Here is a 14,886-nt window from a genome sequence, read left to right as displayed (position 1 = left end):
TTAAGAAGAGTATCAAGTAAAATTAGGGATGATTTCAAAATGTACAGGAAAGCATTTCTCTGATACTACACCAGGTGCAGGGATAGTTAAAAGAGTAACCCTTAGGAGCCATTTAAAGCAAATTGGCAAATTGTCTGCAATGCATTTTGGCAAAAAAGCTAAATTCCACCAGTTATTTGTTTTTGTTCATACCTAAAGGTCTAGTTCTACAGGATGCGAGACTAAAGCCTGATATAACATTGTCTTTGATGGATGCTTCAGTTGGTTGTCCATCCTTGGATGTCCTAATATAACAGCGATTTCTAAGAGGGCAAAGTAAATGTAGGTTAATGTTAAAATTTAATAAAGCGTAAATATATCAATTTGTATATACCACACAACTTCACAGACTTTTTAGCATTGGCGCACTTTTAGAGAGGTTCAACAAAAAAAAACATTGTTTCACACTTTCTGGCAGGTACTAGGTTCTTTGAAATCCCCAGGGCCTATGGGGATGTCAGCAAGGGAGGGAGGTCTCAAGCCCCACCTACCTTCCTCCCATAGCAATGAGAAGAGGAAAATGGACAGCCGCACTCCGGAAAAACTTTTAAAAGAAAGTTGTCTTTATTTTCAAGCTAGAACATGTACAGTCACCGCAACCACAAAACAGGACAGCCGACGCGTTTCACACTTAACTAGTGCTTAATAAAGACAACTTTCTTTTAAAAGTTTTTCCGGAGTGCGGCTGTCCATTTTCCTCTTCTCATTGCTATTGCTACTTGCATCGCCAACACCTTGGTAATCCGACCGTCCCTGATCATCTACAAGGCTCACCTGGAGCGGTGAAAATCTTTCTCTACCTTCCTCCCATGGGGGACAATTTGATTGTCAATCCCACCTTAGTGAACTGGTTAGTGTAAAAAACACAACACACAAATAATGCATCTTTTTTTTTAACTAATATATACTTTTTCAGGTTCTAGCAATATCCTGCAGCCTCCAAGTAAAAGTTAGGAGGAGTTTTAATTTATTTGCTTTATGTTTACATTTTTCATTTGCTCTTTGTTTTTTTTATCGCGCAAAAAATAAAAACCGCAGAGGTGATCAAATACCATTAAAAGAAAGCTCTCTTTGTTTGAAAAAAAGGGCATCAATTTTGTTTGGGTACAGCGTCCCATGACCACGTATTTGTCAATCAAAGCGATGCAATGTCATATCTCAAAAAAATGGACTGGTCATTAAGGGAGCAAATCATTCCGGGGCTGAAGTTGTTAAGCAGAGTTAATATTGACATTTAACTCAACTAAAATAAAACTGTCATAATGATGAATGTCTCCTGATCATTACCAACCTGTTCAATGGCTCGTGCCAGTCTTTTGTTAGATATGTAAAAAATAAACAGTTTGGATAGAATGCACAAATCTTCTGGCACATATTTACGTCAGGGGCAAGCACACTTGTGAGAGTTTCTCCCGAAAATTCCAATGTCTGAAACAGATCTCTTTGGCAATCTAAGGAACAAAAAAAAAATGGGTAAAAGAAAACAGCATTAATCTAAGTACATTTAAGCTATTGAAGCCTAGACACACTTTAGCATTACAGATCTGATGTTGTGTTCCATATAGGATTTCACTGCAATGAAATCTGAACTCCAAGCAAACCAGTAAATATATTGTTTAAATACATACTGTATAACATATGTTCTACCTACCTACCAAAATGATTTGCAATACTTTCCAGACAATATTTTGATTTACACTCTTCTGTTAAACAATGCACACCAGAGTCGTACCTGGCAGAAGAGATGTCCACCCTGGGTACTGTCTATTAAGGCAAACTGCTTTGGTCGCCACTGATCTTTTAATCAGGCTGTTTGATTTGGTTTATGATGGTGTCTCTTGCATAGTTCTGACACATTGGACTCAGAACTTTGCAGTCACTTTTGGGAAGCATTTCAATTGAGTGATGCTAGCCAGGGGTGAGTTTGCTGCATAACAGTAAGTCGAATGCAGGCCAAGAAGAGTAGTTAGCAGATGTCACTGTAAAGTGTCAGACAGTGCTGACTCCTCCTCACTGCTGACCAATAAGCTTCTGTTCGATTTGTCAGTCTGTGGTACCAATGAGCTGCTCATTGTAAATCTTTGCTATATGCTGAATAGGTACTTGCAGCCTCTGGTATCAGTAGGATGCATATTGTCATGCCCCGTACACACACAACCGTTTTTCCCGTCGGAAAAGGGCAGAAGAGAGCTTTTGGCCGGGAATCCCCACCATGTGTATGCTCCATCAGACTTTTTCCAGTCGGAAAACTGCCGGAAAAAGAAAGCAGGATCTATTTTTTCCCATCAGGAAAAATCCTAGCGGGAAAACCGTTCGTCTGTATGCAATTTCAACACGCAAAAAAACGCACATGCTCAGAATCAAGTCGACGCATGCTTGGAAGCATTGAAATTATTTTTTCTCGGCTCGTCGTAGTGTTGTACGTCACCGCGTTTTCGACTGTCGGAATTTGGTGTGACCGTGTGTACGCAAGACAAGTTTGAGCGGAATTCCATCGGGAAAACCATTGTTTTTTTTTCCGATGGGAAAACCACTCGTCCATAAGTCTCCCATCGTCCATAAGTCTCTGATATAGGCTAAATTTTTATTGTCAGTCTCTGCTTTCAGCAGGATGTTTATTATCAGTCTCTGATTTTGTCTGGATATGTATTGTCAGTCCCCTGACAGGTTGTGTTAATATTCTGTATTATTGAAGGATGTGTAGGTTTGGTCTTTGCTGTAGCTGGAATGTAGAGCTGTCACCTGTCTGGATTTAAATTGGGTTTTTAAAAACAGCTGTACACTTCAATATTTGTTTTGCAGTGCCCACATTGGGCACTTTGAGTACCATATTACTAAAATGTTGTCCTTTGAAGATCTGTCACTATAAAAACATGACAGGAAAGCAGGAAGCCACACACTGGCATTGTTGCATCACATCAAAATTTTCTAAGCCAGACAGGGCACTCTGCAGCCCCACCTAGAGCCACAAGATCTCCATAATCAAGCCTGTATTGGTGGAAACTTTGGAGAGGGAGAGTTCTAGATGTGGCTTCAGTGTGCTTTGTCCAGCTTTAAAGTGGAAGTAAACCCTCCTATCGTTTTCAGCCAAGGAAGCGGCCATCTTGACCTCTGTTTAATCTGCAACTGCCATGTTTCATACATGTGACCTGTTATGAAACCAGCCATTGGATGGTTTGGCAGTTTGGTTGAGAGCACAAACAAATGTGACAGCTAGCATTTCCGGCATGCCGGGAATGTTAACTGTTTTTGTAACTATCAAATTGAAGGGTTTACTTCCACTTTAATTAAGTTAGATGTGATCTGACATCGGTGTGACTTCCTGTAATCCCATTGAGATTTCTATGCAGGCTTGGACTACTAATATCTCTTTAAAAGCATGTTGCCATTATCCCCATGCCACATCACGGTGCACTTATATTAATTGCTTGAACTTTATTTTTTTTAACATGCTGTTATTATTCCCAGGTTTTCAAATCATTAAATAATTTATTTATTTTTAAGAAAATTTGCACTGCTTTCATGTTTTCCTTGGCTATTATTGTGCCATTACAATGTGTTGGAGGTAAGTGTTAAGAAATCATCAACCTCAGGCGTTAAATAAGCTAGGTATGCCACAGTGACACATATTTCCCAGTTCATAATTTCAGCTTTCTGTATCACTTCTCACCTTACAGCTTGTTTATTGGACAACTCCTATCGCATTCATGTATTTGAGATCTTTACTAGCCAAAGGGCAGTACAACGGCACCACCTTTTGGGCTGCTTTTGCTGATCCTCGTGTTGGTAAAAGTTTGATGAAAGACGATCCACGCTTTATATGCGCTGCATTAAACGATGCAATAATTTGCAGTGTGACGAATGTGATATCTCCATTACGAACGCTAGTTTTACCAGAAAGAGCGCTCCCGTCTCATACTTGATTCTGAGCATGCACGATTTTTTTTCCCCTCTGAAAACGCATACACACGATCGGTTTTCCTGATGGGAAAAAGTCAGCCAGGAATCGCGACACGAAAAAAGGAAGCTGGTTCTCTTTTTTTTTCTGCAGTTTTCTCGTCGGGAAAACTGCGATGGAGCATACACTTGGCCAGTTTTCCCAGTCAAAAGCTCTCATGGCAGTTTTCCCAAAGGGAAAACCGGTCGTGTGTACGAGGCATTAGTGTGTAAATAGCTTTACCACCGTAGTAAGGAAGGCAGGCAATTATTACATCACAACAAATTTCTTTACATTTTAATACATTTAATTGTTTTTTTTTATTTCATTGTTACTTTAGTGAAGCTCACAGATGATGACATTTTATACACTCCAAAGACACCCTAAAGCCACTTAGGACACTATAGGCTAGCCCCAACGCGATCCTCTACCATAACAATGAACCAAGCATTATCCCAATCCACGCATTTTAAACAGATAACTACATAACAGTAATGAACTAATCACTGGCTTTAGAACAGCAGGACCAGCTGCTTGGTGTTTGCTAGTGATCAGATCATCACATAACAGCTCAATCCAAGGATATAAGGTGGCTCAGGGCCAAGACAGTGAGAAGTGTTAAGGGCCCTTTCACATGGGCATTCAGCCTGTCAGTTTTGCAGACATGTCTATTGGCGGGCAGATGTAAATGAATGATCATCTGTTTTTATATCTCTTTTTATGTCTTTTTTATATCTCTTATATCCATGTCAGTTCAGGTCTGTTTTTTTAAATGGAACAAGGCTGTATCCTTTTCTATTTAAACGGATCTGAACGGATGAAAACCGGTGTTGCTCCTTTACATCTGTTTCATTTGTATCTGTTTTTAGGCAAGAAACATTTTTTGACTATACTTTTGTCGCCTATGATTAGTTTCTGCTAAAACTAAAAACAAAGGGCTAGATTCACGTAGACTTTTCGTTTGGCGTATCTATTGATACGCCGCGTAAGTTGAAAGATGCGCCGTCGTATCTATGCGCGCTATTCAGGGAACTAGATACGCCTGAAATCCTGCTTCATCCGACCGACGTAATTCTTAGTACGCCGTCGTATCTAGGGTGCATATTTACGCTGGCCGCTAGGGGCGCTTCCATAGATTTACGCGTAGAATATGTAAATGAGCTTGATACGCCGATTCACGAACGTACTTGTGCCCGCTAGGCCATTTACGTAAGGCTTAAGTTATCCCTGCTTAATGAGGCGCTGCCAATGTTAAGGTATGGACGTCGGAACAGCGGTCGAATTTTACGTTGTTTACGTAAGTGGTACATGAATGGGGCTGTGCGTAGGTTACGTTCACGTCGAAAGCATTGCCCCGACGTTTCTTAGGGAGTATATGCAACGTGATTCTGGGCATGCGCGCGCATGCGCCGTACGAACGGCAATTTATTTACATGGGGTCATGGCTAATTTAAATGAAGCACGCCCCCTACCTGCCTATTTTGAATTAGGCGGGCTTACGCCGGCCTATTTACACTACGCCGGCGCAACGTACGGCGCGGGATCTTTCAGAATACTGTTCTGGGCTCCCTGTTTTGCGGCGGCGTAGCGCATATGAGATGCGCTACGCCGGCCAAAAGATACGCCGAGCTACGTGAATCCAGCTCAATGTATGCAAACATGGATTTAAACCGATGTAAACTGAACTAAAAATAACTGAACTTAAGTGTAAACTGATGTAAACTGTACTGAACTGTACTGAAGTGCAATCTGAGGTAAACTGAACTAAAGACAGATGTGCAAACTGATGTAACGTGAATCCGTATTCATCAGTTGTTTCTTAGCAAAAAATGTGACTGAACTGATAACACCTGTGCAAAAGGACCATTAGGGCTCTTTCACACAGGGCGGATGAGTGATGATCTGCCCCATGAACCTCCGCTTGCTCAGTGGGGATCGCTCCATTGATCCCCGCTGAGCCGGCGGATGATAGGGCGGTCCCCGCACACTGTTCCGGGATCGCCCTGTCTTTTCTCCGCTCTCCTCTATGGGTGGATCGGATTAACATGGACCGTCTGTCCGTGTGCACCCGATCTGATCCACAGACGGATGGAAAAATAGCAGAATCGGAGGATTGCGGAACCGGGTGAGATCAGGTGTGAATGTATGTTCATCCGCTGACACCCGCAATCTCATAGGGACCAATGTATGTCCCTTTTTCATCTGTACACGGATGGATGAAAAAGCGGACATATGGTCCGCCCATGTGAAAGAGCCCTTAGGCCCCTTTCACACAGCGCAGAGCCTGCTGATCAGAGCTTAGAGGGACAGATGTCACATCCATGTCCACTCAATTCAAGCAGAGGGGGCACTGCAGATCCCACTGAGCTCTATGAGTAGCCAGGTGTAAATGGACTTTGGTGGCTATGTCCTATACAGTCTGCCAAAACAGAAGGTTTAGTCCATTTCACGTATTTTCAAAAAGTGATTCAATCAGTTGACATAACATTGCATTGATTTCATGTTATTTTTTTTTATTTTTTTTACTGACAACCACTTAGAGCTAATTACATCCACATTGTTCAACATCTCATCAGTGTGCTCCAACTAACATACAAATGCAGAAATTATTTTTGACTGCTTTTGTATCATGGGTCACAAGCTTTCAGAACACATTCTGCAATTCCTATCACACTGTACACATTGGTCATTCACTAAGATGAGACCTCACTAGAAGACATTTTAATCTTCAATTATAGATTAACCATTGTGTCAAATAATGACATACAGTAGCCTGTGACAAGATAAATAGATTTTGGTATTGCTTATAAATGAAGTTATCAGCAATAACTTGGGTCACGGTAGGTGATCAAGGCCATAAGTCACTTACAAGTTGTTGCTCATCAATAAGGCATTGACATCTCCTTGGAAACCATACACTGTTTCCTATTCATTAATGAATATATGTCAGGTTAATTGTTCCTGCATGCTTCCACCCCCATAGTTACCACTATTTAATGACATGTTTATCCATAAAATGTGACATTTACCTATTGTAGATTTTCCACAGGACTTTAATGAGAAGCCAGTTATGACATTGGCCAGATGTCTTATTTTTGTCGGTGTTCCTTTCCCAGAATACTTTAGGTAACACATGTTGCTGGAGAAAAAAGACAGTTTAAGACATGCACCACCATAGAAAGACAGAAGACAATTGCCACAAGGAACTGTATACAGTTTACTTTCCAATGTTAAAATTGCATTTCAAATATACTGAAAGAGTTAAACACAGTGATAAAAATGTATGAAAAAATAAAACAAACCTAGCCTCAGAAATAATTTCCAGGTAAAAAATATATATTTCACAACTAAACATTTTAACAGAATGCATCCACGACTCTGGTGTAATGGGCATTTCACTACCGAAACCGCAAAAATTGTTATTTAAAAGATAAGTTTGCATGTAGCAGGTAGAAAAATGGTCATTTATTGTTTTTTGTTGTAGAGCTCCTGCAGGACTCCCACAGACTTGTCGGTGTATCTGCTTGCTCGTACCTTATCCAGCTCACAGTGCTGTGATAGTTCATCGGGAACTACAAGCCAACAGCCACGAAGGCTGTCAGGACTTGTAGTTTTCCATTCACAGAACACATTTTTTTAAAAAAAACAAATTAATTTTTTTTACACTGTTTTTTTAACATTTTAACAGGAGGCACAGGGAGAAGATTCCTGCTAGCTGTCAGAGTGGTGGTCATATGCGGCTGTTCCTGATTTCTGGGATTTGTGGACCAGAATGTGCTCCCAATTATATGGACTCCTCAAGATACCAATTTTATTTTCCATACACTTGAGGGTCCTTGGGGTCCAAAGGCTATTTTGTTACCCAGAATAAATGCATATTTTATTTACTTAAAATACTTTTCTATGTGTTTTTTTTTTTAACCACTAGCCGACCGCCCACCGCCATTCTACGTCGGCAAGTTGGCTCGGCTGGGCGAGAGCACGTAGTATAACGTCCTCTCTCCCAGCTGCCACTAAGGGCGCGCGCGCGCCCCCCCGCTCGCCCCCGACTCCCGTGCGTGTGCCCGGCGGGCGCGATCGCCGCCGGGCACACGCGATCGATCGGTACAGAGCGGGGACCGGGAGCTGTGTGTGTAAACACACAGCTCCCGGTCCTGTCAGCAGGGGAAATGCTGATCTTCGGTTCATACAATGTATGAACAGAGGATCAGTGTTTCCCCTAGTGAGGCCACCCCCCCCACAGTAAGAACACACCCAGGCATACTTAACCCCTCCCCCCCCCCCCTAGTGTTAACCCCTTCACTGCCAGTGGCATTTTTATAGTAATTCAATGCATTTTTATAGCACTGATCGCTATAAAAATGTCAATGGTCCCAAAAATGTGTCAAAAGTGACCGAAGTGTCCGCCATAATGTCGCAATACCGAAAAAAAAATCGCTGATCGCCGCCATTACTAGTAAAAAAATAACTATAACTTTTGCGCAAACCAATCAATAAACGCTTATTGCGATTTTTTTTTACGAAAAATATGTAGAAGAAAATGTATCGGCCTAAACTGAGGAAAAAAAATGTTTTTTTATATATTTTTGGGGGATATTTATTATAGCAAAATGTAAAAAATATAAATTTTTTTCAAAATTGTCTCTCTATTTTTGTTTATAGCGCAAAAACTAAAAACCGCAAAGGTGATCAAATACCACCAAAAGAAAGCTCTATTTGTGGGAAAAAAAGGACGTCAATTTTGTTTGGGAGCCACATCGCACGACCGCGCAATTGTCTGTTAAAGCGACGCAGTCCCGAATTGCAAAAAGTACTCTTTGGGCAGCAATATGGTCCGGGGGTTAAGTGGTTAAAGGACAGTTTGTTTGTAGTCAGGTACATTTAAAAAAAATACAATGTCAAATTAACAAGGGACACCAACCAACCTCCTTGAAGTAAAAAAAAATACAAGGTAATAATGTTGTTGTGGTAACTTGACCAAAAAATATATGGAGATCACAAGAAAATATTAATAAAAAGAGATCTTGATTAAAATAAAAAAAATAAAAATTAAACCATTATTATGGAGATCTGACCACACACCCCCCAAATATATCAAGACAATATTTTCACTAAAATTATTATTAGTGGACACAAACATAACAGACAACCTTTGTGAATTAGCCATGTTTCAGTAGTTTTTTTTACATTTTATAAAAAAATAATTAAATGTTGAACATTTTGCAATTATTTTATTTTATAATTTTTTTTAATTATTTATTACAATTTAATTATAATTGTTTTATAGTTTATTTTTTTTACAGGACAGGACAGGACAGGGAAGCCTGTAACTGCGGAGGGGGGGGGGGGTCACACTGACAGGGGGCACATGGGGGGATCAGAAGCAGGCAGAACAGGGAGGGGGATTGCTGTCAAGGAATCAATTATAGGAACCATGCCCTGTGTCTGTGTCTCTACCCGCAGCATCTAAAAGCCAGCAGGAGAGGGAGAAACTGGCTTTCAGCTGCTGAAGAGAACTGCAAAGGGTATCCTGCTGTATTTGCCCCTCCACACCAATTCCCCCTGCTGTTCGGGCCCCCTACAGGAGGACTGGTGGTCCCCCCTATCAGCGGCCCTGTCCACACAGACAAACGGAATTTCCAAGTCTCTCTTTCTAAGTACGTCGGAATTTCCGAGGGAAAAACTCAGATGGGGCACACACACGATCACAATATCCAATCAAAAAATTCTGTCTGACTTTTTCCATTGGAAATTCTGATCGTGTGTACAAGGCATTAGGATTTGCTTGACATAGTTACATTAGTTAGTCTGGTTGAAAAAAGACACAAGTCAATCCAGTTTAAACCAGAGAAAAAATAAAAACACACACACACAGAAAATCTCCATATACTCAATCCTATACTCAAAGTTGATCGAGAGGAAGGCGAAAAAAAAACTATAAAGCGTAACCCAATTTGCTCCAGCAGGAGAAAAAAAATCCTTCCTGGTCCCCCAAGAGGCAATAAGATATTCCCTGCATCCACTTTACTTATAAATATTAGTATCCAGTTATATTGTGTGCATTTAGGAAAGAATACAAGCCATTTTTAAAACACTCTACTGAGCTGGCCAGATTTCACAGTTGTTACTGTGAAGAAGCCTTTTTGTATTTGGAGGTTAAACCTATTTTCCTCCAGATGTAAAGAGTGCTCCCTTGTCCTCTGTGATGACCTTAAAGGAGTTGCAAAGGCAGAAGATTTTTTTATCCTAATGCATTTTATTCAATAAGATAAAAAAAACTTCTGTGTGTGGCAGCCTCCATAGCACCACCTAATTACTTACCTGAGCCCCATCTCTCTCCAGCGACGTCCAGCCATCCAGAACTCTCCTCTTGTTTTGTTGAGATACAGCAGCAGCACCATTTGCTCCCACAGCTGTCAATCAAAGTCAGTTCGCCAATCAGGGGAGAGAGGGGGCGGGTCGAGGCTCCGTGTCTGAATGAACACAAAGAGTTGTCTCAGCTCGGGTGCCTCCACAGCAAGCTCCTTGCTGTGGGGGCACTCCATAGGATGGAGGTGCTAGGAGCAACGAAGAAGGACACAAGAAGAGGAGGATCCAGGCTGCTCTGTGCAAAACCAACTGCACAGAGGAGGTAAGTTTGACATGTTTTTTTTTTTTAAAGGGACTTTACAATCACTTTAAATGTAATAACTCTATACCAAGTTCACTATATAGACCACTTGTGTATTTGTACATGTTGATCATATCCCGCCTTAATCTCCTCAAGAGAGCATACATTCAGTTCAGCTAGTCTTTCCTCATAGCTGAGCTCTCCCATGCCTCTTATTAGTTTAGTTGCTCTTCTCTGCACTTTCTCCAGTTCCCCAATATTCTTTTTTTGAACTGGTGCCCAAAAGTGAACTGCATATTCTAGGTGAGATCTTACTAATGATTTATACAGGGGCAAAATTATGTATCTCTCTCTTTCTGCAGTCCATACCTCCTAATACAAAAAAGATTTTGCTTGCTTTGGAAGCTGCAGCTTGGCATTGCATGCTATTAGTAAGTCTATGATCTATCAGAACACCCAGATCCTTCTCCACCTTTATTTACCCAGTTGTACTCCTCCTAGTATGTATGACGCATGCATTTTCATCCCCTAAGTGCATATCTCCCCATTTAGCACATACTGTAGTTTCCCAATTAAACAGTGCATTGAAGTCCGCTTGTAAGTTGGAGACATCCTGTAAGGATGTTATTCCACTGAGTGAGTGAGTGAGTGAGTGAGTGAGTGAGTGAGTGAGTGAGTGAGTGAGTGAGTGAGTGAGAAACTAATATAGCGTAACACATGCAAACTGAATCGCCTCTGGGCGCTTAGTATGCATTCCCTGAGTGAACTTTTTGATCTCAGAAGAGTTTGATCTTTCTTCTGAAGGCCAAGTGGTTCACCTCCAATCGGATGGTGGTTGGTAGAGCGTCCACAGTTTAGGTCCTTGGACTGCAAATCTTCTTTCTCCTTTGGACTTGTATCTGGCTTTGGGTATCTGGAGTAGAATTTATTTGGTGGATCGCAGAACGCGACTGGGTTTAAGGGCTTTTATTTTTTCGCATAGATATTGGGGGGTGTTTCCTTGGATACACTTGTGCATTAGGCAGAGTGCTTTGAAAGTGATTCTGTCTTTTACTGGGAGCCAATGAAGGGATCTCAGAGAAGGTGAGATTGATTCCCATGTTTTTTCCCCAGTCACTAGTCGAGCGGCCGTATTTTGAACGACTTGCAGACGAGTGATTTGGTATTTGGGGAGTCCAAGATAAAGGGCATTTGCAAAGTCAAGTCTGGAGTTGATAATTGTACCCACCACAACTCCTATGTCTTCTTTTGGGATAAAGGGAGTGAGTCTGCATAGTAGGCGCAGCAGATGGTGCGATCCGCTGACCACTGACCCTATTTGTGCATCCACTGTCATGTTGGTGTTGAAAATGACTCAGAGACTTTTGACTTTGGTGCTAGGGGTGATGGTTTTATCCAGAATGGGCGAGGGTGTCCATGTTGTTACTGGATGATTTTTCCGGTTGGCCCGAAACAGGAGAAGTTCTGTTTTTGAGCCGTTGAGTTTAAGATAACTCTTTGTCATCCAGTTTTCTTTCATAGTAAGGCATTTCTCTAGTCCGAGATAATGATCCTTATTGTTACAGATGCGAAAATACAGTTGTGTGTCATCTGCATAAGAGTGGTAAAGTAGCTTCTGGTTACTGATAATTTCAAAAAGAGGGCGGAGATAGATATTGAACAGAACAGGCGACAAAGGGGATCCCTGAGGGACTCCGAATGACACAGTGCGTTATTCAGAAGTGAAAGGCCCAAGTTTCACTATTTGTGATCGGTTTTCCAAAAAGGAGGAGAACCAGGATAAATCACATTCCGTGACTCTGGCTACTTCAGCTAGCCGAGTCAGTAATATTTTGTGGTCTACCGTATCAAAAGCAGCACTTAGGTTCAACAGTACCAGAAGACAAGATTCTCCTTTGTCTGCTGCCTCAAGCGCGTCATCCCATATTTTGAGCAGTGCTGTTTCTTTCCCGTGACCTGGACGGAAACCCAATTGAAACGGATCAAGTAATTTATGGGTGTCTAAATGATGTTGTAGCTGTTGTACGACTTCTTTCTCCATTATCTTGGAGAAGACATTTAGGCCTGTTATGGGTCGACGGTGGTTTGGGTCTTTAGGGTCAAGGGTGTTTTTTTTTTAAATAGGTTTAATTATGCCTTGTTTCAGCAAGGTTGGTACCATGCCCTCCTTGAACGACTGATTTATGAGCTGCGTGATAGCTGGTGCCAAAATATCAGCACATTCTTTCAGCAGTTTGGTTGGGATGATATCATTGGGCGCTGTGCTGTTTCGCAGAGTAGCGATGATATTTTTGGTGGCATCGATGGAAATGGGTTTTAGAGTGAAATTAGTTGTTTGCAGCGATTTTTTATGGGTATTCGGTTTGTGATTTGGGGAGGGGTTGATGACGGTTCTACTTTGCTGAATACTTTCACAGATTTTATTAATGAAATAATCCGATAATTCGTTGCAAAAATCTTGTGAATCAGAATTGGGGGCCTCTAAGCAGACTGGGTTCATAGTCTGAGTGACTAGCTTGAAGAGTTCGCGGGGGCAGTTTAGGGCATTTGCGATGATGTTGGAAAAGTGAATTTTTTTGGCCATAAAGATTTTCGTGCTATTTCTTAGTTATTATCTTGCAAATGGTGTGGTTTTCCTCTGAAGAGCTTCTTTTCCAAGCTGCTTCCGCTCTTCTGCGCTCTTGCTTTAGCAACGACAGTTGGTCTTTAAACCAGCTGGAGTTGTTTTTCCGGATGCAAGTTTTGCGTTTTGGTGCTACTAAGTCGGCCGACTGTAGTAGCGCTTTGTTGATGGCGTAAAGTGTTCCTGTGGCTGTTTGATGTTGTTGGCTTGTTTTTATTTTGTTCCCTAATGTCGTTTTGAAGAGTTCCATGTGGAGCTTCTTCTGAGATCTAGTCCAGTGAGTTGTCACTGGCTTTATCATTTTTTTAGAGGGGGTATTTTAAGTAATTGTGAATTTAATGGCATGGTGATCTGTCCATGGTTGCGGCTCAATCTCCCGAATATCGATTTCCAAATCTTGTTTGAAAATTAGATCAAGCGTGTGACCTAAGGCATGAGTGGGCTCATGTACTAGTTGCTGCAGACCTAATCTTTCCAGATGGTCGATGCAGGCGTCGCGACGGGGTCCAGTGAGGAGTTGGCCCAGAGGTTGAAATCCCCGAGCAGCAAGAGGTGTTTGATGTTTAGGGTATAGGTGGAGATGAACTCTGTCAATGACGTGAGAAGGTGCGTTTTTGGACCGGGTGGTCTATAACAAAGTAGAATATGGACAGTGTTCTGGGGATTTGTTTGCAGTTGCAGAGTGAGGGTTTCCATGAATGGAAGCGAGTTTTGAAGGTCTGGTTTGGTGATCGAGAGGTGAGTCTTGTGGGTCACCGCCAGGCCTCCTCCTCTTTGCCCTACTATGTTTTCTGGCACCAGTTCTCCTAGAATGGTGTTGCAGTCAGCTGTTAACCAGCTTTCTGTGATAAAGTGGCAGTCTAGATCGTGTTGTAGGATGAAATCATGGATTTCTTGCCAGTGTCTTACTGCCGATCTTGTGTTGACCAAAGCGCATGATATGAGCTTTGGCTGGGGTAAATGGGTGTGATTTTTGACTGTCGATCGTCGATCATCGATCGAACAGTTGCTCAGTTCTTAGAGCTTTTTTGGTGAGGGCAGGTAGTATTGAGGCGAATGGCTTTAGCCCCCAAATGGTTTCTGCAGAGTATCTCAGATTAGCCATAGTCGCAGAATGTCGGGGGGGGGGGGAGTGTTGTTTAACAGGAAGGTTTTTCAATGATGATGGGAAGGAAGATTTCAAGTGGGTCGCCCAACTCGCTGAATCCTCCCTCCCTGTTTTATCCAGAGGGAGGCGAAAAAAAAAACCCTAGCCGTGCTATGCCAATATGCAGCGACAGGGGAAAAAATTCCTTCCTGACCCCTCAGGGGCGATCGGGCGAGCCATAGATCAAGTGCTAAATGGTGGTGAAATAACTGTTTGGGGCAGAATGGGGGGGGGGTGCTCCCTCCTGAGTTCACAGGTGGGAGCCAATTCCCAAGCTTTTGGGTTCTGGAGGGGAGTGGGGGTGAGTGCTGGAGAATCCCAGTTAATGGGGTGTACCAAGATGGCCACCAACCGAGATCAGGCCCAAGCCAGGGGCTGTGTGTCTGGGGGGTCCGCACTGCCTGCTCAGGGGTATCTGGGGTAGAGACTGGGGATCCTTCTGGGGCAAAGGGGGTTTTGTGAGGTTTAAGGGGGGGTTACTGGCTGTGTGTGCGGCACCCCGCTAGGCCGCGGCTGAAGCCGCGGACTTT

The 14,886-nt window shown here is 42.3% G+C and overlaps 1 protein-coding gene across 1 annotated transcript in view; it reads right to left on the bottom strand.

Annotated features, from left to right (window-relative positions):
• LOC120921901 (plasma kallikrein-like) overlaps positions 1–14,886 on the bottom strand; it is a 106,085-nt gene that overhangs the window by 65,965 nt on the left and 25,234 nt on the right. Inside the window, exons 6-8 of the mRNA XM_040334406.1 lie at positions 7,006–7,115; positions 1,331–1,490; positions 193–302 (exon numbers count right to left, since the gene is read on the bottom strand). Coding sequence (XP_040190340.1) covers positions 193–302; positions 1,331–1,490; positions 7,006–7,115 — 380 coding nt within the window. The remainder of the gene's footprint in view (positions 1–192; positions 303–1,330; positions 1,491–7,005; positions 7,116–14,886) is intronic.

This window comes from Rana temporaria, chromosome 1, assembly GCF_905171775.1.
Source record: "Rana temporaria chromosome 1, aRanTem1.1, whole genome shotgun sequence".
Taxonomy (NCBI): domain Eukaryota; kingdom Metazoa; phylum Chordata; class Amphibia; order Anura; family Ranidae; genus Rana; species Rana temporaria.
Note: the sequence above shows the minus strand (reverse complement) of the source record. Positions and strands in the feature narration are given on the sequence as shown.